The sequence below is a fragment of the Microcebus murinus genome, chromosome 18 (genome assembly GCF_040939455.1).
Source record: "Microcebus murinus isolate Inina chromosome 18, M.murinus_Inina_mat1.0, whole genome shotgun sequence".
Taxonomy (NCBI): domain Eukaryota; kingdom Metazoa; phylum Chordata; class Mammalia; order Primates; family Cheirogaleidae; genus Microcebus; species Microcebus murinus.
The window spans coordinates 38,066,650-38,093,995 of record NC_134121.1 but is presented as its reverse complement, the minus strand read 5'-3'; the positions used below and the strand labels follow the sequence as shown (position 1 = coordinate 38,093,995).

The 27,346-nt window shown below is 49.9% G+C and overlaps 1 protein-coding gene and 1 long non-coding RNA gene across 2 annotated transcripts in view; one reads left to right on the top strand and one right to left on the bottom strand.

The window, feature by feature from the left end:
• Positions 1 to 11,850: 11,850 nt before the first annotated feature.
• Positions 11,851 to 27,346, top strand: part of ABCC3 (ATP binding cassette subfamily C member 3) — a 33,067-nt gene continuing 17,571 nt past the window's right edge. The window contains exons 1-16 of the mRNA XM_012789789.3: positions 11,851 to 12,106; positions 12,469 to 12,594; positions 12,770 to 12,907; positions 13,784 to 13,909; positions 14,115 to 14,176; positions 14,871 to 15,002; positions 15,980 to 16,171; positions 19,370 to 19,547; positions 19,641 to 19,802; positions 20,866 to 20,958; positions 22,155 to 22,358; positions 22,480 to 22,626; positions 23,019 to 23,106; positions 23,386 to 23,452; positions 23,674 to 23,800; positions 23,886 to 24,062. Of these exons, the coding sequence (XP_012645243.3) occupies positions 11,870 to 12,106; positions 12,469 to 12,594; positions 12,770 to 12,907; positions 13,784 to 13,909; positions 14,115 to 14,176; positions 14,871 to 15,002; positions 15,980 to 16,171; positions 19,370 to 19,547; positions 19,641 to 19,802; positions 20,866 to 20,958; positions 22,155 to 22,358; positions 22,480 to 22,626; positions 23,019 to 23,106; positions 23,386 to 23,452; positions 23,674 to 23,800; positions 23,886 to 24,062 (2,256 nt within the window). The 5' untranslated portion in view covers positions 11,851 to 11,869. The remainder of the gene's footprint in view (positions 12,107 to 12,468; positions 12,595 to 12,769; positions 12,908 to 13,783; positions 13,910 to 14,114; positions 14,177 to 14,870; positions 15,003 to 15,979; positions 16,172 to 19,369; positions 19,548 to 19,640; positions 19,803 to 20,865; positions 20,959 to 22,154; positions 22,359 to 22,479; positions 22,627 to 23,018; positions 23,107 to 23,385; positions 23,453 to 23,673; positions 23,801 to 23,885; positions 24,063 to 27,346) is intronic.
• LOC105885124 (uncharacterized) lies at positions 19,517 to 27,315 on the bottom strand. Its single transcript, XR_001160496.2, has 3 exons — positions 27,170 to 27,315; positions 21,475 to 21,885; positions 19,517 to 19,677 (listed from the first exon to the last, which is right to left on the bottom strand). It is a non-coding gene; the product is annotated as an uncharacterized LOC105885124 (long non-coding RNA).

The window sequence follows — 27,346 nt, the reverse complement described above, 5'->3', positions numbered from 1 at the left end:
CTACATGAAGTTTGGAAGGATCAAGTATCCACACTGTATCAGACTGGAGTCCCGTGGCTGGTTGCTCATGAAGAGGTGAGGGCCCACGTTGCTGTCAGGTTGTGGGCCAGGCAGGAGGGATCAGGTGGGAGATGTTATCATCCCAATGTTACCCTGAAAGAAACCAAGGCCCAGAGAGGTGAGAGGTTAAATACCTTGCCAAAGTCACATAGCTTAAAAGAGGTGAAGCCAGGACTCAAACGCCAGTTTTCCAGCCGCTCGCCCTCTACCAAGAATCAACAGGATCTTCGTCCTCATGGGTGTCAGGGTGGCTGGGAGAAGGGTAGTGCCCTTGGCAGAGGCAGGCAAGGCCAGGGAGGGGCTGGTCCTGGCAGGGGGTAGACGAGCTTGTATGAGAGGTGTTGAATCTGAGGTAGTTGAGGACAGATGGGAGGCCATCTGAGCGGCAGCAGGCAATGGGGGCTGAGGCTCAGGAGGTGATTTGAGCTGCTGATCTGGATTTGGTGCTCCTCAGCACAATTTGTGAGCAACGATAAGAGACAGAGCCAAGGCCCAAGGTCAGAACTTGGGGGCTAGGGCCTGTGTCCACAGGCTGATACTAGGAGGAAGGAAAGGAGACAGCAAAGAATGTTTGCCAAGACACCAGGAAGACCAGGAAAGAGTAGTTTCTGAGGGATGAGGAAACTGTTGCAGGGAGGTCCTGCATAAAGGCTGAAAGGGGCCCATTTAATTTGCAGATGAAGGGAATTATGGTTCTATCGGGTGGACTGAGCATGAGACTTTATCCCACAACTTCCTGATTTTCTACTGAAATGACAGTAAGGAATAAAAGACACAAACCTACAAGGACAAACAGAAGAAGAGACAACAACAGACAAGATATCAACACATTTTTGGAAGGTGGAAAACAGGTGGAGGAATAATCACTGACACAGGAGAGGGAAGACAGCTGAAACCAAAGGCCATTTGGAGTCTGGACAAGGAGCTGGAGGGCTGCAGAAGGCAGGGGGAGGGGCAGGGCTGAGAGCAGGGGCTGACTGGGAGAGTGTGTAAGGAAAGGCTACTTCCCCATCCCCTCTCAAAGCCAGGCAGAGCCCAGCCGCCCCCACAGAAGACAAGCAGATCATTCTATGGCCTTATCTCCCAATGTTACCCTGAAAGAAAACAAGGCCCAGAGAGGTGAGAGATCAAGTACTTTGCCAAGGTCACATAGTTTAAAAGAGGTGAAGCCAGGACTCAAACTCCAGTTTTCCAGCTGCTCTACCTCTACCAAGAATCAACAGGACCTTTGTCCTTGTGGCTATCAGGGTGGCTGGGAGAAGGGTAGTGCCCTTGGCAGAGGCAGGCAAGGCCAGGGAGGGGCTGGTCCTGGCAGGGGGTAGAGGAGCTTAGTGTGAGAGGCGTTGAATCAGAGGTAGTCTGCATACTGGAGGATGGAACCCTCAGCCCTCAGCCCCACATCTGTCTCAGAGGTCTTCCCTAAAGGACCAGGTTCCTACCCGATCGCTCCAGAGTGAAGCCCAACAGCCAGCAAGCCCCACTCACCCCCAACACACGGGGCATCCAACCTTCAGCGTCTCACTCTAAAATACTGAGACAGCCAAGCCCCAAGAGTCACCACCACACATCTGAGGAGAGCTTCTGTTGAAAGAAAAGCTCTAGACAAATTAAATTTAGCAGAATGTATTTGAGCAAAGAGCAGTTCATTAATCAGGCAGCACCCTGAACCAGTAGAGGTTCAGAGAGCTCCACCCAGCGACATGGGCGGACAGTACTTACAGACAGAAAGGAAGTGACGTACAGCACTAGCTTGATCGGTTGCAGGTCGGCATTTGCCTTATTTGGGCATCACGTGATGAGGCGTGTGCTTTACGGAACGGATTCTGATCGCCTGGCAGCTTGTGGTTGGCTGAAAGCTCAGCCGCTATGTATGGCTGAGGCTCAGATACCTGTTGCAAGAATATACTCAAATTAGGTCGCTGCCTGTTTACATATCAAGTTCGGTTACAGCTCTCTATGCCTGGAGGCAGCTTTAGGCCAGATTTAATTTAACTTAATGATTCCCCCCTTTTGGTCAATCTGGCAGCATTTCTATCACCATCATAATGGACTTGTTTGGTCTCATGATGAAATTCACAATGTCAAATTAGTTGGATGATTCTTTATGCTTTCTTCATATTTTTGTTATTCTAACTGTAATGAGACCGGTCCATGTTCAAAGGACGGCCACACACAAGCATTTAGGACTCTTAAGGGGATACAACACACCAGGGAGACTGTCATGATAGCTATCAGTAGGATACTACCAAGAACCTGAAGTACACCCCTTAACAGGGTGTATGAACCAAACTCATCAAAATCAAACTATTCAAAGTTCAGGCAATAAGGACAGTTCAACATAGTTCATCACAGTTTTTGTTTGGGACATGACGGTGATTAAGGACCACAGTTTGCCATGAAATGGACTGATTTAAAGAGGTGTCTGCTTTTATAGTTAGCCTAGTAACAAGTCATAGTATCCTGGAGACCCACTAAAAGAAACATAAAGATTAGAAAATCCTGGACTGGCCAAGCTTGCCGTCCACCGTGCAGGATGCCTGCAAACCAGCTGTTAGCTGCTCTTGTAAGCACACCATGTGTTCCTTTCCCCTGAGAAATCACTTTAGTGTATTCATTGGCATTGTTTAGAGAAATAGCAGTATCAGCCATCTTTTTAATTAAGCTTTCTGTAGTAGTAAAATCAGGAGAAAAATAAGCGCAGCGTTCAGTTTTGTTTGGCACCCTAGACAAGCCCCCGAGATGGGCAAAAAGGAGATCGGAAGCTGCTTGGTGCTCCGTTAAGTGTTTTTGTTGAACACAAACATTCTCATCTGCCTTTCAGGGGGTGGCTTCTACCGTCTGAACCCCTGGGAGGTCCGATTGGCTCCAAAATCCAAGATTTTCCCCGATTTACAGATCAGCTTCAAATTCCACACAACCAGCACCCCACTTCCACCAAGAATAAATCCCCAGGAACCCCGTTGAAACCTTTTCTCAATGAAAACTAACTTATCTTCATGTATTTCAAGGGTTGTACTAATTTTGGTTATGGCCCACTTTGGCCTCTAGTTATGGGATGTTTTATGGGAACGTTCAGGAAAAGCTATTCAAATGGCAGGAGTGAGCCAGGCCCAGTAGCAAGACCCAAACCAGCAAGGAGGCAGAACAGAGTATGCAATTCTCCCAGGATAGGCCCTGGGGGGTGGGGAGGGGTGGAAAAGAGGGCCACATAATGGGCATTGGAGCAGAGGAGAACTAAATTTATTCATCCATAAGTCTATATAGTCCTGAACATGGTCCAGTGGTCAACTTATTTTTTTCTGGTTGTTTTATAGCATACTGTAAGGCTGTATAACCACATTAAGTGGAAAGGGACCTTACTGGATTTAATCCAGTGGCATCATACAAGCAATTACTCGTACCCACGTAGGTAGTCCCCAGGTCTTGGGTACACTATGTCTGGAAGCACAATATACCTTTTGCAGGCATCACTTAGATAAGTTTTCTATATTTGGTTGCTATGAGGTTATTAATTGGAAAGGTCAGGGTACTATTTCTAGCAAGTGTAGGAAAGCAAGTAGCAGTGGTGTGTAGAATATCAAGGATAGCTTTCTACTCCTCCTTTGGGGTTAAAATGTGACTCTAATTGGGAACACAGGCAATGGCATTAGTGAAACTGTTTCCTGATTTGGGGGCATTAGCCCACATAACAATCTCTGTGATTTCTTGCTAAACTGTAGGTTTTTGCTAAAGCCATCACAGATTATGGTCTCATAAGTCTTTCTATAAAGGAAGGGATGGGATTAGGGCAGCAGAAAATAAGGAATAAGATAAGGTTGTCATGAGGGCAGAGAAGTCTTGATCTGTAATCTTGGCCAAGCTGTCCATGTCTAGGAGGCCGTCTGCTTCTAGGAAAAAACTTCCCTGGTCAGCTTTACCGTAAGGTCTCCAGCAAGTGTACAGTTCCAGGAGCCTGGAGGGACCCTTTTGAGTTGGAAGCTGTAGAGCCAAGAGGCCCTGATGTTTTGCTGCAGAGAGGAACTTGGAATGGTCCCTTCCAATGAAGTTCAAGGACTGTCATTCTCTTCTGTCATTTCCAAAAGATTAAATCACCAGGTACCAGATCATGAAAGGTCTGGTTGTCATCAGTTGGTGGGTCATGAAGGACTTCTTTTACCTTGTGAAGATATTCTTTAGCATAATGCATTAAAGCTTTGCACTATAGAGTCAGGTTATGCAGGAGTCCTCAAACTACAGCCCGAGGGCCACAGGTGCCCCCCGAGGACATGTATCCGGCCTGCTGGGTGTTGTTGCCGCCGCTGCCTGTCCTGCTTAGCAGCCGACTCGTCCTGGGCCCACAGTGCGCATGTGTGGAATGTGCGCCGCACTCTCCAACGGCCCTCCAATGGTCTGAGGGACAGTGAACTGGCCCCCTGTTTAAAAAGTTTGAGGACCCCTGGTTAGAGCTTATAATGATGGGAGATAGGTGATGTTCTATTAGTATGGTATAGGCCTGCCAGTAACTATTTCATAAGGGGTCAAACTGTGTTTTCCAGTGGGAATGAATCTGGTGGCCATCCACTGGTGATACCTTTGACCAAGGCAACCCAGACGATTCAGTTAGCTTTGGCTAACACCACTGTGTTTGTAATACTTCTTTAACTACTTCACAACTTGTCCAATAAAACGAGTACCTCACTGGCTATTTCTCTAGGAACGCCCCACAAGGGAAACACAGTTTCTAATAACTACTGTTATAGCATCAGCCTTCCTACATGGGAAAGCTTCTATACAACTAGAACATGTGCACTAAAGGTGGCAATAGAATGAAATTGATCTGTAAGGGTTTAAATGACCCAGCAGGCACTGCAAATGTATCACCTGAGGTTTTTATGGTCTAACCAGACTTATGGGTTTGACAAACCAAACATTGGTTATGAACCATTTGAGCAATTTCAGAACTGTAGCCCCACCAATATTTTTCCATAGTTTGGATCATTTTATCTCTTACATGATGAGTCATGGAGTGCAGAACTTTTAATATTGGAAGCTTAAAGGACTCGAGAAGAAAACCAGGCAGCCATCCAGGCTCTCCATGAGTTCATGCTTAACATTGGATTTACATCGTCTCAATAAAACCAATTTTGTTCCAATTTGGGTACATAGCACTGTTTATTATTAAATAAATAGGTTATCTTAGTTTATTTAATTTGAATCAATCTTTTGGAGTTCATTCAAATTGCTTACCTTGATAATTCAGTACTGGCTGACTTAGCATCAAATCTGCCAAATCATTGCCTTGGTATTTAGTTAATTCTTGTTCTGTTTGTTGTTGGTTAGCAGTTTTCTAAACAAGTCAGTTTCTTCATTAGAGTTCTGGAAATTCCTACTCTAATTAATGGCATGTTTTAAGGTTATCAGAAACCTGTACTTGCCAGTGTTCTTTCCAGGAATCTTCTTGTAGATGAAACGCTTTGGGCTTTTTGTTATTTAGGAAACTACCAGAGTAAATAATTGTCTGTGAATGACAACACTTAAAACGGTCATGGTCTGATGAGAGTTCACTATAATAGTGACATAATTGACAAGGAGCTTGGCTATTTCTGTTGCATACAACATTTTAAGATAATAACTAGGATTATGACTGATAGCATTATACCAGGACTATCAGATTTCTCTGAATTTTATGTAATTTCTAAAACACATGTTGATAACACATCCATACAAATGTCGCACAAAGAAAGTTTAGCATTATTTATTATCTGATAATGCTTTCTGCATAATTTAATATATCAAATAAGCCCAGTTACTTTAATATCTCTCTTTTTATAAAGAGAATTATCCTTTAGAGATGTTCCAGGGTCTCATGTGGAAAAATTCTAAAGTTAATTCAAGGTCAAGAAAAAAGATTTAATTTAGAATTTGATTTGGGGAAGTTCTCCAAAAATATCAAAAGCTTAAAACACCTGATCAAAATAGGATCACAGTTCCCTGTGAACAACAGTCATTCGTTTAACTGAAGTGATAATTAAAAGACTTTGGGGGCAAATACAGGAAGATACATAGTTGTAGAAAAACCTTAGCCCTTTTAATAGAGTACTCAGCTTTCTTAAATAATCAAAAACCTAATAAGGACAACATGAAGCACAGGAAATTTTTTTGATAAAACACAAAATCTTTATATGTTTAGGCCAATTACCTAAAGATAAAGAAAAATCTTTTGCAATTTCCTATTAAGACCAGACCAATAACCTAAGAAAACCTTGTTGTTTAACAGAGAGGACTAAATTCTAGTTTTGTATCAGTATAATTTTGATATTAATGCTCAATTAAAAAAAACTTATAAATAATTCCCTTCTAATCATAGCCAACTTGATAACACATAACATGCCTTTCACAAGATTCTTCTTCCAAAAACTTTCTACAGCTCTCTTGTCCATTCATTTTTTTGTCCTATACTTTTCCTCTTATCATTTTGTAACAATTAGTCATTCTACTTTAAAATAAAAATTATTCTCTTTTTTCCTTAACATAACAAAATATCCTCACACCTTATAGCTTTTCCTTGCCAAAAGCACATCTTACCATCCTTGTATATTTGCATATAGAGTTTTTCCCTTATGGTTTCTAATAATTTTAGTTACACACATTAATTAGAATTGTTAACCCTTAGTAATCTTAATTTCTAGTGGACACTAAACTGCAAGCAATTGTCAACTGTTTGTCACAGCAACAATCTATAGATTGGCAAATCTGTGAATGATAATTTCTAGAATTATATGCTTTCTTGTAGTAAAATGTGTCAGTGTGGCATAAAACATACTTATTTATGGCCCCAAATAGCTTTAGTCTCCCTGTAATAAGAAATTGCAGAGGAGGGGCTGGGCATGGAGGCTTCTGCCTAGAATCCCAGCACTTTGGGAGGCTGAGGCAGGAAGATTGCTTGAACCCAGGAGTTTGAGCCCAAGCTGGCAAGATGGTGAGACCCTGTCTCTACAAAAAAAAAAAACATTTTTTTTTAATTAGCTGGGCATAGTGGCATGCACTTGTAGTCCTAGCTACTCAGGAGGCTGAGGCAGGAGGATTGCTTGACCCCAGAAGTTGGAGGCTGTAGTGAGCTATAATCATGCTACTATACTCCAGCCTAGGTGACAGAATGAGACCCTGTCTCAATAAATAAATAAATAAACTGTAGAGGAGGCAAAGTTTTATTTCTATCCTCGGGTTTTTGTTTTGTTTTGTTTTTGCTAGGCTTGAGGATTATTTTTTGTAGAGATAGAGTCTTGCTATGTTGCCCAGGCTGGTCTCAAACTCCTAGACTCAAGCCATCCTCCTACCTCAGCCTCCCAAAGTGCTGAGATTACAAGCGTGAGCCACTGCACCTGGCCAAGGCCTGAGAATTAAATTGTTTGTATAGATACCCTCAGCCTCAACTTTCTATTCTTGATAAGAATGTTACAATCTTTCAGTGTAAGAAAGACATCTTTTATATGGGAATTTTACCTTACAGCCATTTAACTCACTTATTTTTAACAATTATGCGTGGGTTTGTTATGAAGGTAAGATATTAAACAGCTAGCCATCATCTTAAGTTGTTTTTCTTGCTGACAAATTTTGTCATATAGACATAACATAAGCTTATTTTACCAGTAAACTTAAGTAGGAAGTCATGCATTTGTATTATGTTTTATCCCGACAACTTTGAAGACATGCCTGTTTAAATCAAGCCAACAATGTTGTTTGCCAAAGATCACTCAAGTCATATGAACTTGAAAAGCATTTGGGTTGTTTTTTGAGAGAATACTTCATTTATATAAGCAATTATTTTTCTTAAAGCCCATTAAATAGAGCCCTTTGCAAGTTAATTTGGTGATATCATAGGATATAGAAAAGTATCAAACATATATATCATACATACAGGCATGTATCAACATATAAACAGAAATAGACCTTATAGCTTTCATTTACAAATTTTAGCCATGTACCAGGAACAATGATACAAAACTCACCAATTTTTTGTTTGTTTGTTTGCCCAGGCTAGAGTGCCGTAGCGTCAACCTAGCTCACAGCAACCTCAAACTCCTGGGCTCAAGCGATCCTCCTGCCTCAGCCTCCCGAGTAGCTGGGACCACAGGCATGTGCCACCATGCCTGGCTAATTTTTTCTATATATATTAGTTGGACAATTAATTTCTTTCTATTTTAGTAGAGATGGGGTCTCACTCTTGCTCAGGCTGGTTTCGAACTCCTGACCTTGAGCAATCCACCTGCCTCAGCCTCCCAGAGTGCTAGGATTACAGGCGTGAGCCACCACGCTCGGCCCCAAACTCACCAATTTATTAAAGCATATATGGATTCAAATTGTTTTTCTGGCTAATGAAACAAGATTTCCTGACCAGATGGCTAAAACTTTTGAATAATATTTGCGAAAAAGACTTTCCAGTTTTTTTATTTGCTTTCTGTAAAGGAACCTTATAAAGAGGCAACTTTTGATTCATTGACTCTTTTAGATGCCTCTGTGTACCAATTAAAGAATACATCCCATTGCTTTTATGGCATTTTGGATTCTTTCTTTTCTAATGTGCCTCACAAGTGAACAATTTTATCTAGGTCAGAACTTCCCCACTGTGGCCACTGTCATTCTAAGTTGTCCTTAATAAGGTTAACCCTTTTTTCCAAAAATACACAGGTTCTGGGCCCATAATTTTTGTGCACAGTTAGCCAGAGTCCCAGACTCCTCAGATTTGGAGGAACCCATTTTCAAAAGGTAATTCCTGAGGCTCCTAATTGAATTCATTTCAGTTAATTAGTAAATCTGATTTAATCCTAGACCAAATCCTGTCCAAGAATTGCTCAAATAAATGTAGAAAACTCAAAACACAAATTTGTGTAGCTTGGAATGCAAGAGCAAACTTATCCACAATCTGGCAGGTACCTTCACTTGCTTACTCAATGCTTCTGAGGATTTCTGGATTTCTACTTCAGATCTCACTTCTGACACCAAATTTAACAGAGTTTATTTGAGCAAAAAAAAAAAACGATTCATGAATTGAGCAGCAGCCTGAACTGATAAAGGTTCAGAGAGCTCTACCCAGTTATATGGGCAAGCAGTATTTATAGAAAGAAAAAGAAACTGATATACAGAAATAGCCAGATTAATTACAACTTGGTGTTTGCCTTATTTGGACATATCTGAGCAGTTTTCAGCCAGTGATTGGTTGAAAGCTCAGCTGTTATCATTGGCTGAGATTCGTCTACTTGATACAAGAATCTACTCTCAAGTCAGGTTGCAGTTGGTTTACATTGTAGGTTACAGTTTGCTACATAAGAAGGCAGGTTCAGGCCAAATTCAATTCAATTTAGTACCTCCAATTTGAAAGTCAGAAACCAAAGAAAACCACTTGAGAAACAAAAAAAGGAAAATCTGAATATTTGTGTGCATGCATAACTTTGATAAAAGTAAAAATGATAATTTTTTTTTTTTGAGACAAAGTCTCACTCTGTTGCTCCAGGTAGAGTGCAATGGTGTCATCATAGCTCACTGCAGATTAAAACTCCTGGGCTCAAGTGATTCTCTTACCTCAGCCTCCCGAGTAGCTGGCACTACAGCCATGTGCCAAAATGCCTGGCCAATTTTTCTATTTTTAGTAGATTTTTGGTAGAAAGGTCTTGCTCTTGCTCAAGCTGGTCTCAAATTCCTGACCTCAGCTGATCCACCTACCTAGGCCTCCCAGAATGCTAGGAGTACAGGCCTGAGCCACCTCACCTGGCCAAAAGCAATAGTCTTTCAGATTGGCAATTAGAAGGTAGGTAATATAACCTCAGATAACAGTTGTCTCTAGGGGAATGGGATTGTGGGTGGTTTTTCTTATTGTTTATATTTTCTGAGCTTTCTGGTAAAAAAAAAAAACAAAAAACAACTTTTAATGCTTTGCAAGAAGGATAAAATAAGATTAGTATGTTGGTAGCCTTGGAGGAAACAATCTCAGTAAAACATGTGTTTGTTAATGAATTAATTCCCCATCTATTTCCAAAAAAAATTCTAGGTATAATTATAGGCAAAGGTAAGAGACAGTCCTGTCAGATGCCAGTAGAGTAACCAAGCATCCTGGTTTGTCCAAGACTAAGCAGTTTCCCATGACACTGGACTTTCAGTACTAAAACCAGAGCAGCCCTGTCCAAACCGGGGGATAGTTGGTCATCCTAGCCTGTGTAATTTGCTAAGATCTCCCCATATTGCCTTATCCCTGAGTCTCACACCCACCCAGTGGGTTAGGTGGGCCACTCCCATTTCAAAGGAGAGGCACTAAGGCTCAGGGAAGCTCCTTCTCCCTTATCCTTAGGAGAGGCCTTAAGAGGAAGGGGGCTTTTAAACTATGTGCATAATATATTACTTTGATAAAAATTTAAAAAAACATTTTTTTAGGGCTGGGCGCAGTGGCTCACGCCTGTAATCCTAGCACTCTGGGAGGCCAAGGTGGGCGGATCGCTCAAGGTCAGGAGTTTGAAACCAGCCTGACCAAGAGTGAGACCCCGTCTCTAGTAAAAATAGAAAGAAATTAATTTACCAACTAAAAATATATAGAAAAAATTAGTCAGGCATGGTGGCATGTGCCTGTAGTCTCAGCTACTCGGGTGGCTGAGGCAGAAGGATTGCTTGGGCCCAGGAATCTGAGGTGGCTGTGAGCTAGGCTGTTGCCACGGCACTCTAGCCCAGGCAACAGAGTGAGACTCTGTCTAAAAAAAAAAACAAAAAAAAACTTTTTTTAAAAGAGTGGGAATGTAGAATGATAGAGAGCAGATGAGCCTGGGAGGAACAGGTGCAAAGGAGGACAAGGGGACTTGTAGAATGGTGGAAATCTTCTTTCTATATCTTTATTGTGGCAATGGCTTTGCAGGTGTATACAACTGTCAAATCAGCCTCCTGTATACATAATGATCTTTCAAGACATCTTTCTCAGATTATATATGAAAATAGCTTGATGTGTGAATATGTAACTAAAAAGATAACTATTACATTATATACATATTTTTCTGTGCATTATGATGTTTTGACATCTTTAACAAACAAAAACAAAACAAACAACTCAAGCTTTCTGGCTGGGGAGACATTGCTTCTCCTGGGGCTAGTCAATTTGCAGAGATAATAAACGGCTCAGCCAGGGGCGTGACCTTGATATATAAACTAACTAATCCAGAATTATACCTCCTCTATCTGGCTCATGTACCATAGGAGGCAATATTTCTCTGTCTTAAACTGTCAAAACTCATTGAATTGCACGCTTTAAATGGGTGCAGTTTTATTGCTCTTAAATTATACATCATTGAGAGAGAGAAAATGTGAAGAAATGGAGGCAGCCATGGCCTCCTTGGAGAACTCACACTCAGGACAGCACCTGCTCATTTGCATACTTAGGCTCCCTCCTCCTCACCTGCCTTCCACCTCACTCCTATCTTTTTTTTTTTTTGAGACAGAGTCTCGCTTTGTTGCCCAGGCTAGAGTGAGTGCCATGGTGTCAGCCTAGCTCACAGCAACCTCAAACTCCTGGGCTCAGGCAATCCTGCCGCCTCAGCCTCCCGAGTAGCTGGGACTACAGGCATGCGCCACCATGCCCGGCTAATTTTTTCTATATATATTAGTTGGCCAATTAATTTCTTTCTATTTATAGTAGAGACAGGATCTCGCTCTTGCTCATGCTGGTTTTGAACTCCTGACCTCGAGCAATCCACCCGCCTAGGCCTCCCAGAGTGCTAGGATTACAGGCGTGAGCCACCGCGCCTGGCCCTCACTCCTATCTTGGATGGAGCATTTCTCTGACCCACCCAGAGAGATGCTGTCAAGGAACAGCCCAATTCTAGAGGCTGCCACTGAATTGTCCTCTCTGTCCCAGGATTCCAACCTGTCTGTGCACACGGACAACCCGGACCTCACTCCCTGCTTCCAGAACTCCCTGCTCGCCTGGATCCCCTGCATCTACCTGTGGGTTGCTCTGCCCTGCTACCTGTACTACCTGCGGCACCACCATCATGGCTACATCATCCTCTCCCACCTGTCCAGGCTCAAGACGGTCAGGGGCTCAGGGCTCTGCTATGGGTTGGGCTGGGACTAGAGGATTCTGCTTTTAATGAGCCCCTCTCCCACCCATCCACTCCTCGGCTGGACTTTGTTCCCCAGCCTCACCTGGCCTGCAGCCTGGGGCATGGCAGCCAGCCAACTGGGTCTACAGCCAGCTGAGATATTCCTGGTTTGGGAAAGTTCAAGCAAGTTCAGCAATGTTCTCCCCACTCCCAAGAAGCTTCTGGCCAACACCCTTCCCAGCCCTCAGGGCCAGGCCCAAGCAGGTCTGGTGGCTTCAGGTGCAAAGACACCACCCCAGCAGGACTGTCTCTGTCTCTGGGGATGGGGGTCCAACCTGTTCCCTGTTCATAGGTCCTGGGCGTCCTGCTGTGGTGTGTCTCCTGGGCGGAACTTTTCTACTCTTTCCACGGCCTGATCCATGGCTGGGCCCCTGCCCCCATCTTCTTTGTCACCCCCCTGGTTGTGGGGGTCACCATGGTCAGTGTGGGGCCCAGGATGCTGGGTGGGGCTATGGGTTGTGATGGGAGAACCCCGGGCTCTGTGGAGAAGGCTGGACGCCGGGAGTGGGAAGAGGATGGGGGTGGACGGGGAGAAAGGAGGCAGGTCCAGATGTGTGTGCTCTGCCCGAGCCTCTCCTGCCCTCCCTGCACAGCTGTTGGCCACTCTGCTGATCCAGTATGAGCGGCTGCAGGGCGTGCAGTCCTCGGGGGTCCTCATCATCTTCTGGTTCCTGTGTGTGTTATGCGCCATCGTTCCCTTCCGCTCCAAGATCCTTTCAGCCAAGGCAGAGGTAAGGGGGGAGGGTGGGGAGAGAGGGAACCTGCCAGGTCCAGCCCTGTCTAGGAGGGTGACCTCAGAGCTCAAGGTCACTGATGGGTCCCAGGCCCCTTCCTGCTGTCCCCAGGACCTTGTGTGCAATCCGTGTTCCCTCGCTGCATCTCTGCCTGGAAGCAGGCTGGGGAGGGGGCACTGGTGTAACACACGGGAATGGGGCAAAGATGCTGCCGTTGTTGATGGTCGTGGGAGTGCAGAGGGCTGTCCGCCTCCCCCCCCCCGCCCCCCCGTCCCCACCCCCTGCACCCGCAGCAGCACCAAGTGCAATGTCTGATGTGGGTGTCAGTCAGCGTCTGGGTAATGAAGACATGTGTAAAGTTCTGTCTTACCTAGAAGTCCCATTAGCACATTGTGCCCCTCTCTTCCCACCTTCCTTGGTCCCTGGCCTTCCTCTTGACCTTGGATGGAGGTGGTGTTGGGTGGTGGATGGAACCCTGGCAGTCCTCTAGTGCCTCCCGTTTCTCCATCTCGTTGGGACGCAGTCAAGGAGAGTGGCCGGGAGCACAGGCTCTGGACGATCCACTTACTCCCTATGTGATCTCAGGCCTGTTCCTTAGCCCTTTGGGGCCTCACTCATTCCCTCACCTGCAATAGGAGTCTTGAGATTTCCGGCCTGTAGGCTGTTGTCCCGGTTAGACGAAGGTCAAGTGCTGGCACAGTGTCTGGCCTGGGGCAAGTCCTCACTGAACCCCAGCCCTGTGGTCCTTCCCTCTCCCCAGAATCCTGCAGGTTCTACCTCCCACCCCAGAGGGCTGCCGCCCGGCTCTCCCCAGGGCAGGGCTGCAGGCCCAGGCTCCCCTGGTGCTTCTGACACCCCCTCCCTCTCCCCCAGGGCAGGATCTCAGACCCCTTTCGCTTCACCACCTTCTACATCTATTTTGCCCTGGTGTTGTCTGCGCTCATCCTGTCCTGCTTCAGGGAGAAACCACCGCTTTTCTCCCAAAAGAATGTCGAACCTGTGAGTTTGCCGCAGAGGGTGTGGGGGTGCCGCAGCTCACAACTCAGCCCTTGCAAGCAGCCCCCAAAGGGGGAGAGATGTCACCTCCACAGTCTGTGTGCTGGGGCTTGGAGCAGGAAGCAGAGAGGGGATCCCCCCTCCTCTCCCCTGCTTTGAGAGGGTGGTGGGCATTTCTTGATTCCACCATCCCATTCGCACCTTCTAGAACCCCTGTCCAGAGGCCAGTGCTGGCTTTCTCTCCCGCCTGTCTTTCTGGTGGTTCACAAAGTAAGTTGGCTCTTTGCTCAGCCTGGGCCAGAGGGAGGGAGGGGGAGAGATTGGAGGTGAGGTTGGGGAAAGGGAGCAGGTCAGAAGTTCAGGGTCCTGGCTGGCCCTGGGGCAGGTGACAGTGGGGAAGAGTGTCTGGGCTGCGTGGCTTGGTGCAGAGGCCTGGCCTGGCCCAGCTCTGCTCCCAGGCTGCCGGCCAGCCCTGCACCTGGCAGGCCCGGGGACAAGCCCAGGGGGCTGGAAGGAGACTGTAATTAGTTCCCAGCGCTTCCGTCTGGGATAAACCTGCAGCTTGTCATCTTCTTGGCTGTCCCTCAGAATGGCTTGGGCAGGATAATTGTGTCTGTGACCTGGGTGACAGCTCATTAACCTGCCGCACTGAGGAAGCACCTGAGGCCAGGGCTGACTCCACCAAGCGTGTCCTCACGCAGGGCCCAAGCCAGCTCGGACTTCATCCCCAGGGCCTGGGGGAGATGGGGCATGTGGGCAGGACGAGGAGCAGGCTAGGGGTAGGACCTTGGGAGGGGGATGCAAAGACCTCCAGCCTGTTCACCATGGGAATGGAGACACCTCCCTTGGTCACACACCCAAGGGAGACCCTGGGGCCCTGGAGACACTGGCCCCCAGCTCGAGGCTGCCAAATTCTGACCCTATGTGGGGCTGCCTGCCTCCTCCACCCTCACCCCCCATCCAGGATGGCCATCCTCGGCTACCGGCGTCCCCTGGAGGAGCAGGACCTCTGGTCCCTCAATGAGGAGGACAAATCCTACAAGGTGGTGCAGCGGCTGCTGGAGGCGTGGAGGAAGCAGGAAAAGCAGGCACCAGGGTGAGGCCCGCCCTGTGTCCCCGCGCCCCCCCCCCCAGCCCCTCACATACCCAGGTCCCCTGCAGATGACGCTAGTGGGCCTGGGATGGTCACATGGGATGGCGGACAGAGCAGGTGCAGGTGATTTTTTGGTGGCCTCACAGCCATTATGTGGGAAGCTTATGCCTGGACAGGGCTAGTTCTCTCCAGCAAGGCAGGAGAACGGCTGGCTCTTCCCTACACTACCTGCTAGCCAGGCCCCGTCCTAAGAGATTAACTCATTTAACCTCTCAGCAGCCCTACAGCATGGGTTCTGTTGTCCCCATGTTACAGATGGGGACAAATAGGCCCAAGGTCCCCTAGTTGACGGTGGCAGAGCTGGACTCCACACCCAGCTCTCTGGCCCCAGAAGTCCAGCACTCGCCACTGCACTACACTGCCTGACTTACAGGGTAGATTCCAGAGACTTCCTCCAGGACGGGAAGGAGCTAGCACACCCCCAACCCAGCCCGGCCTCCTGTTTCTGTCTCTGGCCAACTGCCCGGCCAAGAGAGCTGGGCTCAGCGTCATCCTTCCCCAGCCACTTCTGCCCCCAGGACTGACCCTCTTTCCTCCCACTCGTGCCCTCAGAGTTCAGTGCTCAGTCAGCCCAGGCTCCTGGTTGCCACTAGCTGCTCAGCTGCCCACTGCCTGGGCCACTAGTCTTCCTTGCCCTCATCTCCCCTTCGCTCCAGCGTCCGCTCTGGAGCCAGCCCTGGGGCGCTAGGGAGAGGCCAGGGGCTGGGAAGAGTGAGGCCGCAATCTGTCCCCGCTGGGGCCCTCTAGCACCTGAAGACAGAGGCACCCACACAGTACTCACGTTCTCTGTCCCCTCTCAGTTCTGAGAGCCAAAATCCAGCTCCCTCCTCCCCCTCCTCGCTCCCAGCCAGCCCAGCCTGGCCCCTGGCTCCATGGGGCCCCGAGCCCATTCCACCCACTGCTCCTTCCTCCCGGACCAGACGCCAGGCTGCGGCGGCGTCTGGGAAGAGCGGCTCCGGTGAAGATGAGGCGCTGCTGCAGGCGCGGCCCAGGCCCGGGGGGCCCTCGTTCCTGTGGGCCATGCTGGCCACCTTTGGCCCCAGCTTCCTCATTGGTGCCTGCTTCAAGCTCGTCCAGGATCTGCTGTCCTTCATCAACCCGCAGCTGCTCAGGTGTCCGCTCCCTCTTGGCAGGGGCCTGCGGGGGGGGGGGGGGGAGGGGGGCTGGGCCCCGAGGAGGGAACGACTCACAGTGAAGAGAACCCCAGGATCGGGAGGGGCTATCTCCACTTCCTGTGTGACCCTTGGCAAGTGTCGCAGCTCCCGTGCGCTTTTCACCACCATCGGGCTCTGCCATCTGTCACAGCAGTGGCTCGGACTGGAAGGAGCTCTCAGATGAGGGGCAGGGAGGGAGAGCTGCCTAGCAGCCGAGCCCGGAGCCCCTCCAGGTGTGTATTCATTTGTTCCATGAACATTTGTTGAGCCTCCAGGGTACCACGATGGTGCTAGTCGCTAGGGACACAGAGATAAACAAGATATGGTCTTGAGGGCCAGGCACAGAGGCTCACACCTGTAATCCTAGCACTCTGGAAGGCCGAGGTGGGCGGATTGCTTGAGGTCAGGAGTTCAAGACCAGCCTGAGCAAGAGCAAGACCCCTGTCTCTACTAAAAATAGAAAGAAATTAATTGGCCAACTAAAAATACATAGAAAAAATTAGCCGGGCATGGTGGCACATTCCTATAGTTCCTACTTGGGAGGCTACTTGGGAGGCTGAGGCAGGAGGATCCCTTGAGCCCAGGAGTTTGAGGTTGCTGTGAGCTAGGCTGACACCATAGCACTCACTGTAGCCCAGGCAAGAAAGTAAGACTCTGTCTCAAAAAAAAAAAAAAAAAAGATATGGTCTTGAGGTCTGCAGGAGAAACCAGCATGTACATCAGTTGGAATAAGTGGGGGCAGAGCTGTACTCGGGTGTCTGGAAAGGCCTGGGAGGCCAAGCAAGCCAGCCTGGGACAAAGCGGGGATGCCAACTCAGGAAGTCACAGGTTTGGAGGAACAAGTAGGCGGAGATAGAGGGGAAAGTTCAGCCTAAGCTAGTCACAAAGGCCTGAAACAGCATGACTCAGGGATTCCAGGTGTTTCTGAGTTTAGAGGCTCTCCTGCCAGCAGGGCGGGGAGGCAGGGCAGGGCTGGTGGATGGAAGTGGGCCAACCTGTCAGATCCAGGCCAGGCATGAGAGAAGCCTCCCTGGGAGCTGTTCCAGAGCTGGGTGTGTGGCCAAGGAGAGGGGGAAGGCAGGGGCTACCTGGGCTCTGGCCTGGGGGACTGGAGGATGATGGACCTCTTGCTGAGATGCTGGGCCCAAGCAGGAGTGAGGTGGCCGTGTTGGGTGGGCGGTGCTGATGGGCCATCTGGGATTGGGAGGGTGCCCAGCTAGCTGGAGGTCACATTATCAGGGCCAGCACTGGAAGCCCACAGTCCCACCTGTGTGGCTCAGCACTCCCAGAGAGCCCATGCAGGGGACAATGGCGGAGCACCTCCGCAGAGTGACAGGAGCACAGGGCAGACTGGAGGGGCCAGAGCTGAGAAAAGAAAAGAACCTGGAATGAGAAGTGAAGTGCAGAAAGTGCTTCCGGGGGTGGGGGGATGAGGGGAGTAACCTCCAGTGAAGAAAGCTGGCCAGTAAAATAGAGCCTGTGGGAGGCACCATGGAGTTGGTAATTGACTTTGCAAAAATAGAGGCTGGGACAGAGCGGAAGGGCCTGAGAGCAGGGGCTGCAGGCCTAGAAACTTGCTGTAAAGAAAGGGGTATTGGCCAGTGGCTCACGCCTATAATCCTGGTACCCTGGGAGGCCGAGGCTGGAGAATCACTTGAGCTCAGGAGTTTGAGACCAGCCTGAGCAAAAGCGAGACCCTGTCTCTATTAAAAATAGAATAATTAGCCGGGCATGGTGGTGCATGCCTGTAGTCCCAGCTACTAAGGGGGCTGAGACAGAGGAGACTGCTTGAACCCAGGAGTTTGAAGTTGGTGTGAGCTATGATCATGCCACTGCACTCTAGCTGGGGTGACAGACAGAGACCCAATCTCAAAAAAAGAAAAAAGAAAGGGGTATTCATTTCCTAGAGCTACGGTAGCAAATCACTGCAGATTAGGTGGCTTAAAACAACAGAAATTGATTCCCTCACAGTTCTGGAGGCAAAAGCCCCAAATCAAGGTGTCGGCAGGGTTGGTTCCTTGCAGAGGATCTGGAAGAGGATCTGTCGCATGCCTCTCTCCTAGCTTCTGGTAGTGTCTGACAACCCTCGGCACTCCTGCCTAGTAGGTGCATCTCTCTGATCTCTGTCTTCACGTGGCGTTCTCGTGTGTGTGTGTGTGTGTGTGTGTGTGTGTGTGTCTGCAGTTCTCCCTCTTCTTTCTCTTATAAAGACTCCAGTCACTAGATTAGAGTCTACACTATTCCAACATGACCTCATCGCAAAGACCCTATTTCCAAATGAGGTCACATGCACAGGCAGCAGGGCTTGGGACCTGAGCTTACCTTTCAGAGAGACACGAATCAGCCTGTAACCACAGGGAGGCCGGGCTGTGACCCTGGCCGGAGGGTTCCAGGGTCCCAACCTGTCAAGAGTGAAGGGCAGAGCGGCTGGCAGAGGGGAAGACGGTGGGGACCAAGGGAAAGGGGCAGGAACGGAGTGCGTTCCGGGGGGCAGGGCCAGCAGGACAGTCGGAGGGCACTCATCTTCCGAGGCAGGAGGAAAGGAAGAGGGCGGGTGCTTGGAGGGCAGAGTGTGGGTGGCAGGGAGTCCTCGTGGGTGGCTGAGTGGGGAGACAGCTGCTGAGAGGGGCAGGGCATGGGGACAGGCCAGAAGGTAAGAAGAGAGGGGTGAAGAAGGCCCTGGAGCGGGGTGGGTTAGGGACCTGCAGAAGGTCACCGGGCAGCGCGGGAGGCCGCTGCAGTTGGGAGGATGGATTTGGGGGCGAGAGGCTGTTGTGGTCCTGTGGCGGTCTGTGGGGCCCTCGGCAGCCCGCTTTCCTGCCGCGTGGTTCAGGAGGTGAGAGAGGCTGGCAGGTGAGGCTGGTGGTGACAGCCACAGACAGAGTGGGCAGCAGGGCCCACGGGGGATAGGGAAGGAGGTGAAGGCAGCAGCCTGGCGCAAGGATGGAGGTCATGGTCTTGAGGCAGCTGGGCTGACCCTCCCGGCCTGGGGTGGGATGGGGAGTGGGGTGTGGGCACGGGCTGGCAGCCCCCACCTGAGAGGGTGCAGAGGCAGGGGCTGCTGGGGGGCTGAGTGTGGAAGCAGAGGCCGCAGAGAAGGGAGACGCTGGGACATCGGACACCCTCGCTCACCTCGTGCCTCTCTCTTCCCCACAGCGTCCTGATCAGGTTTATTTCAAACCCCTCGGCCCCCACCTGGTGGGGCTTCCTGGTGGCTGGGCTGATGTTGGTGTGCTCCGTGATGCAGACGCTGGTCTTAAATCAGTATCACCAGTGCATCTTCGTGCTGGGCTTACGGTTCCGTACGGGGATCATAGGTGTCATCTACAGGAAGGTCAGCTGGGCATGGAAGGATGGGGGCAGGCCAGCCCCGGGCAGCCCGTGAGAGGCTTGCAGCTGAGTCCCCTGCTCTGCTGTCCACCTGCAGGCTCTGGTGATCACCAGCTCGGTCAAACGTGCATCTACTGTGGGGGAAATTGTCAACCTCATGTCAGTGGATGCCCAGCGCTTCATGGACCTTGCCCCCTACCTCAACCTGGTGTGGTCGGCACCCCTGCAGATCATCCTGGCAATCTACTTCCTCTGGCAGGTAACTCAAACCCTGACCTCTGCCCCTTCCTCTGACCTTGCTGAAGAAGGGACAAGAGAGGACTGTTCTGGGGCCCAGGCACGTGCCTATAATCCCAGCTACTCAGTAGGCTAAGGCAGGAAGGTCGCTTGAGCCCAAGAGTTCAAGGCTGTAGTGTATAATGATCATACCTGTAAATAGCCACTGCAGTCCAGCCTGGGCAACACAGCAGACCCCATCTCTAAAAACAAAGAGGTCGGGTGTGGCTGCTCACGCCTGTAATCCTGGCACTCTTAGAGGCCAAAGCAGGAGGATCGCTTGAGGTCAGGAGTTTGAGATCACCCTGAGCAAGAGCGAGACACCCCCACACACACCCCCTCTCTACTAAAAATAGAAAAAAGTAGCCGGGTGTGGTAGTGAGTCGAGCCTGTAGTCCCAGCTACTCGGGAGGCTGAGGCAGTAGGATTGCTTGAGCCCAGGAGTATGAGGTTGCTGTGAGCTAGGCTGACGCCACAGCACTCTAGCCGGGCAACAAAGGGACTCTTGTCTAAAAAAGAAAAAAAAACAAGGAAGAAAGGAAGAGAGGGAGGGAGGGAGGGATGAGGGGAGAAGGGAGAAAAGTAAGGGAAAAGGAGAGAGTTATTCTGGGTGGGCAGAGAGGATGTGGATAGACACGAGAGCTTCCCTAGGTACTGGGGGCAGGGGAGGAGGAGCAGGACTTCGAGGATGCTGGTGTCTGCAGTGAATCCTTCCAACCTGCCTGTTACCCTTCGCCCAGAAGCCATGGGAGGAAAGAGGGTCTTGGAGGCAGGGTGGGTGTGACTGCTGTCATTGTCTATGTGTGCCATGCTGTGTGTCTGGACACCCTTCTATGTCTGCTGTCTGTCCCTGTGGTCATTATCTGATGACTGGCTGCTTCTGCAAATGTGTGGTCGTTCTGTCCCGATCTGTTTGCCGACCACCATCTCTGGCTTCTTGCCCAGCTCCATGTTTTGGGTCAACAGGCCTGTTTGTCTGTTAGGTTCTGTCTGTAGACTTTGGTTATTTGTTCATCTGTCTCATCTATCTGTCTGTGCCTCCTCAGAACCTGGGTCCCTCTGCCCTGGCTGGCGTTGCTGTCATAGTCTTGCTGATCCCACTCAATGGAGCTGTGGCCGTGAAGATGCGTGCTTTCCAGGTAGGCGCTACCACAGGTGCACGGGCCCTGCCTGGATCACCTGGCCAGCTGCCCGGGCAAGGCTGCTCACTAACCTGGGGGCCTCTCCACCGCCTTGCTCACTGAGTATGGACGGCTGCTAGCCATTGCACAAACCATAGCTCACTCTGCCCTCACAGCTCTGAGAGAGTTTTAGTAACATTCTCATTTTGAAGCTGAGGAACCAAGGCCCAGAGAAATTATGGCAGTCCAGAATCACACAGAGTTGGGACTCAACCTGAGTCTTCTGGTCTAATGAAATCTTTCTCCACTAATCATAAATAGCCAGTCATTCAGTCTGTTATTTGCAAACATGTGTTGAAGTCTTCAGTAGCTTCCCACTGCCTGTAGAATAAATGACAAAGTCCCTAAGACCACCCACCAGGCCCCTGCTTACCTTGCCAATCCCTCACCCCCACCCCTACCACCCAGTGCCATGGCCAAGTTTCAGCCAGCCTGGACTTCTTTCTTTTCTTCAAAGCACCAAACTCGGCATACCTCTGGGCCACCACGCATTCTGTTCCCTCTTCCTGGAATGCTCTTCACCCCTTCTCACCTGCCAGCTCCTTTCCTTCCTTTACATCTCAGCATAAATGTCACTTCCTCCAGAAGCCCATGCTGATTACTCAGTTTGTTTCCCCACCCCCACCCCATTGCTGTCTTGCAATGTTATTTTCCTCTAGAGCACACATAATGATTTCTAATTAAGCATTAATTTGGGTAATCATTTGCTCGTTATCCGCCTCCTCCATCAGACTGTCAGCTGTATCATGGTCCGGGCCTTGTCTGAATTGCTTGTCAAGACATCCTCCATGTCCAGCACATGCCCTGGCACATAGTAGGCGCTCAATAAGTAGGGGTTGAACGAATGCACTAACTGATCCGGTGTGCCAAGCCTTGGGTTAGCATCTGGAAGAACAAAGAGAAATAAACCATTCATACGTCAGGAGGCTCACAGTCTGATGGGGAAGGCTATGTGAAAGGAGTGTTATGGAACAAGAGGAAAGTGCCACATGCCTTAGAAACCCAGGGAAGGGGTCAGTGACAGTGGCGCCGAGGGTGGAGCTGGATTTGGTGAGGCAGAGGACACGGGGGAGGCAAGGGCTGGGCATTCTGGCACAGGGTGGAAGGCCGGGGAGGGCAGCGGATGTGCCACCGCGACTCTTTCCACCGTGTAGGTGCAGCAAATGAAGCTCAAGGACTCGCGCATCAAGCTGATGAGCGAGATCCTAGCTGGCATCAAGGTGCTGAAGCTGTACGCCTGGGAGCCCAGCTTCTCGGGGCAGGTGGAGGGCATCAGGCAGGGCGAGCTCCAGCTGCTGCGCAAGGCGGCCTACCTCCACGCCCTCTCCACCTTCCTCTGGACCTGCACCCCATTCATGGTAAGGCTCTCTGCCGGGGCTGGGCTCCTGCCCCCCGCTGGGCCAAACCGGGGCTCTGGGTGCCCGGGTATGGCTGGAGCCCAGCAGACTCCACCCCGACACCCGCCCGCACTCTGCCCAGGTGACCCTGATCACTCTCGGGGTGTACGTGTCCGTGGACCAGAACAATGTGCTGGACGCCGAGAAGGCCTTCGTGTCCGTGTCCTTGTTCAATATCTTAAAGAATCCCCTCCAAATGCTGCCCCAGTTAATCAGCAACCTGACTCAGGTAACCTCGCGTGGAGCTGGGGATTCCCCTGGAGTCAGGGCAGGTTGTCGGGGTCAGGGAGAGGTCACTTAGGGTCAAGGGATAATCAAGGAGAGTAGCTGGAATCAGGGAAGGGCCATTGGTGTCCTGATGAGTAGTTCAAGGTTGAATGAGGTCGCTGGGATCAGGGGTCATTTGGAGGTCGGGTGAGGTCCCCGGAGACAGCCTCCTCTTACCAGCCTGGACTTGACCTTTGAGTGGTGGGAGCCTTGGGAGACTCAGTCATGGAAGGGCCCAGGTGTTATTGTCTGGGCCCTCTGGGGCCCTGCCTAGCGCAGGAAGCTGGGGAAAGGGCAGGGGTAGGAGGAGGGGTGGAAAAGCACAGTCTCCAGGGCTGACTCCCCCTCCTGCAGACCAGTGTGTCTCTGAAACGGATCCAGCATTTCCTGAGCCAGGATGAACTTGACCTCCAGTGTGTGGAAAGGAAGACCATTGCTCCAGGTCCAGAGACCCCTCTCCTGGGCTGTTCACCCCAGTCCTGGCTCCGGAAAATCCTCTGCTCCAAGCTTTCTCATTGTCCTGTCGCAACCCTCCTCTTCTTCCTCTTCACATCTGCTTTAACTCTGTGACCCCCTCCTCTTCTGCCCCCCAGGGCTCTCTGTACCTCTCCCTCCCTTCCTCCCCACAAGGGTTCCCCTCCCCTGGCCCAGGCTTTCCTCCCCTCTTCTCTGTCCTCTTCCCCCCACCCCTCCCTGACCCTGTTCACCTTGGTCCTCCCAGGCTATGCCATCACCATACACTGTGGCACCTTCACCTGGGCTCGGGACCTGGCCCCCATCCTGCTCAGGTACCAGCTTCTCCCGTCCCTTCTCTGACACCCACAGTGGGCTGAAGATCAGATCAATAGCAGCCCACAGCCCCCACCCCAGGGTCTTTGGATGCCGGAAGAGCCTCAGCTGGCCAGGGTGGTGTCTGCAAGGGCGGAGGGCTTGAGTCTCCAGGTGGAAGACTGGAGACCAAAACCCTGGTCCCCACGTCTGACTGGACTCCTGGGTTCCTTGCCCCTAGGCTAGACATCCAGGTCCCCAAAGGGGCACTGGTGGCTGTGGTGGGGCCTGTGGGCTGTGGGAAGTCCTCCCTGGTGTCTGCCCTGCTGGGAGAAATGGAGAAGCTGGAAGGCACAGTGCACATGAAGGTGAGAGGGACAGGGGCTCCTGGGCAGGGCATGGGGCTCAGCCACAGCTTGGGCAGGCCCCAACGTAACCTCCTCCCGTGGCCAGGGCTCCGTGGCCTACGTGCCCCAGCAGGCGTGGATCCAGAACTGCACTCTTCAGGAAAATGTGCTGTTTGGCCAAGCACTGGACCCCAAGCGCTACCAGCGGGCGCTGGAGGCCTGTGCCCTGCTAGCTGACCTGGAGATGCTGCCTGGTGGGGACCAGACAGAGATTGGAGAGAAGGTACAGGGTCCCCTCCCATCCCTGAGGAGCAAGCACATACAACTGTCCTCAACCCAGCCCAGGTCCATATATTCATTCACTCATGTAATCATTCATTCACACATTTATGTAACATCATGCCCAGCTCTGCCAGGCACTAGGGGGAAAGGTCTATCACCTGTTTAACGTGTGAACAGGTAAGGGCTATAGAATGCCCTGGGGCCTGGCGGAAGCCTGTGCAGGATACAAGGAGAGCACTGGGGGGATCTTGCACAAGGAAGCAAATTTTGAGCTGAATCTTAACAACTGAGGAAAAGGAGCTCATCATCCATCTAGTCATTCATTCACCTGATTTTCATTAAGCACATACTATATGCCAGGCAATAGTCTACACCAGGCTAAAATCTCCGCCTTCATATAGGTTACATCCTAGTGGGAGAAAGAGACAATAAGCAAGATAATTAAGTAAAACACATATTAGATAAATGCTCAGTGGAAGAAATAAAGCAGGGAAAGAATACAGGAATACAGGCAGGGCTAAATTGTCAGGGTAGCTTGGAAAAGACCCGCTAAGAATCAGAGACCCAAACAAAGAGCAGGGCTGGGCACTGTGGCTCACATCTGTAATCCTAGCACTTTGGGAGGAGGAGGCTGGAGTATCACTTGAGGCCATGAGTTCAAGGCTGAGTTTGTGCCACTGCACTCCAGCCTGGGTGACAGAGTGAGATTCTGCCATAAATAAATAAATAAATAAATAAATAAAACAAAACACCAAATCAAAACAACAGCTAGAGTGAGCCCTGTCTGGGCCACAGAGCCCCACTGGGAGGCACAAAGCCCCCCATCTGCGGGCTGTGGAACCCTGTCTGAGGGCAGGCCACCAGAGACAGGAAGAGCAAGCAGTGCAGAGCCTTGGGGGCAGGAGTGTGACTGGGAGTTGGAGGACCAGCAAGGAGGTGAGTGTGGCTGAAACGAATTGAGCAGGAGGCTCCAGAGTGGTGACCAGGTAGCCAGGTCATTTGGGTTCCATGGGTCACTCAAAGGACCATGGCTTTTCCTCAGAGTGATGAAAGCCATTGGAGGGTGTGAGCCCAGGAACAGTAGGTGGACCTGGATGGGCATTCTGGTGCCCCTTAGTGTTACTGGAGGTTAGGAAGTAGAAGGAGGGTTCAGAGTGAGGCAGATCCTTACTGACATTGGTTAAGAGTTTGGACTTTAAAAAACATGAGACATTGGTGAAAGGTTTTGGGTTTTAATTAATTAATTTTTAACTGTGGTAAGATACACATAACATAAAATGTAACTTGTTAACCTTTTTTGGGGTGGGAGTGGACAGAGTCTCACTCTGTCACCTTGGGTAGAGTGCCCCAGTGTCACTGTAGCTCATTGCAACCTCAAACTCCTGGGTTCAAGCCATCCTCCTGACTCTGAGTAGCCTTCTGAGTAGCTGGGACTACATGCATGCACCACCATGCCCACCTATTTTTTTCTATTTTATAAAGTACAGACAGGTTCTAACTCTTATTCAGGCTGGTTACAAATTCATAACCTTTTTTTTTTTTTTTTGAGACAGAGTCTCACTCTGTTGCCCAGGCTAAAGTGCTGTGGTGTCAGCCTAGCTCACAGCAACCTCAAACTCCTGTGCTCAAGTGATCCTCCTGCCTCAGCTTCCTGAGTAGCTGGGACTATAGGCATGCACCACCATGCCCGGCTAATTTTTTCTATATAGTTTTAGTTGTCCAGCTAATTTCTTTCTATTTTTAGTAGAGATGGGGTCTCGCTCTTGCCCAGACTGGCAGGAGTGTGAGTGGGAGTTGGAGGACCAGCAAGGAGGCCAGTGTGGCTGAAACAAATTGAGCAAGAGACTCCAGAGTGGTGACCAGGCAGCCAGGTCATTTGGATTCCACGGGTCACTCAAAGGACCATGGCTTTTGCTGAGAGTGATGAAAGCCATTGGAGGGTGTGAACCCAGGAACAGTAGGTGGACCTGGACAGGCTGAGCTCCTGAGCTCAAATGATCCTCCCACCTCAGCCTCTCAGAGTGCTAGGATTACAGGCATGGGCCACCGCGCCTGGTCGAATTCTTAACCATTTTTAAATGTATAGTTCAGTAGTGTCTATGCAACCAATCTCCAGAAGCTTTTCATCTTGTAAATGTGAAACTTTGTACCTGTTAACCACTTCGGGACCATGCTCACCGGCCACGAAACCTTGCTCACAGCCAGCACTCACAGGCTGATAGTGTGTGTTGTGCATTGATGAATCCGTTTTGCTCTTGAGTGATGAGGAAAGCTTTAAAGCACTGAAAGCTTGTTTTACTTTACAGGCAGCTTTACTTGTAATGTAAATCAGAATAGGTAACATATATGTTTTCATTACGTTATTTTTAAATGTTCACAATTTTATTTTGATAAATGAAAAATTAGAAAAGTCGTATCACAGCTGTCGGCTACAGCCAACGCTCACACTGAAGTGGTTAAACAATAACTACCCAGACCCCCAGCCCTTAGCAACCACCATACTGTTTCCTGTTGTTTTTTGTGTTTTTTGTGTTTTTTTTGAGACAGAGTCTCGCTTTGTTGCCCAGGCTAGAGTGAGTGCCGTGGCGTCAGCCTAGCTCACAGCAACCTCAAACTCCTGGGCTTGAGCGATCCTGCTGCCTCAGCCTCCCAGGTAGCTGCGACTACAGGAATGCGCCACCATGCCCGGCTAATTTTTCTATATATATTAGTTGGCCAATTAATTTCTTTCTATTTATAGTAGAGACAGGGCCTTGCTCTTGCTCAGGCTGGTTTTAAACTCCTGACCTTGAGCAATCCTTCCCGCCTCGGCCTCCCAGAGTGCTAGGATTACAGGCGTGAGCCAGCACGCCTGGCCTGATTTTTTCTATATATATTAGTTGGCCAATTAATTTCTTTCTATTTATAGTAGAGACAGGGTCTCGCTCTTGCTCAGGCTAGTTTCCAACTCCTGACCTTGAGCAATCCTCCCACCTCAGCCTCCCAGAGTGCTAGGATTACAGGCATGAGCCACCATACCCAGCCTGTCTCCTGTTTTTAGGAATCCGACTATTCTAGTGTCTTAGTCCATTTTCTGTTGCTCATAAAGAAAAAGAATTTATTTCTTACAGTTCTGGAGGCTGGGCAGTCCCAGGTTGATGGGGTGCACCTGGTGAGGGCCTTCTTGCTAGTGGGGACTCTCTGCAGAGTCCTGAGGCCGCGCAGGGCGTTGCATGGTGAGGGGCTGTGTGTGCTAGCTCAGGTCCTTCTTCTTCCCGTTCCACTCCCGTGATAACCTATTAATCC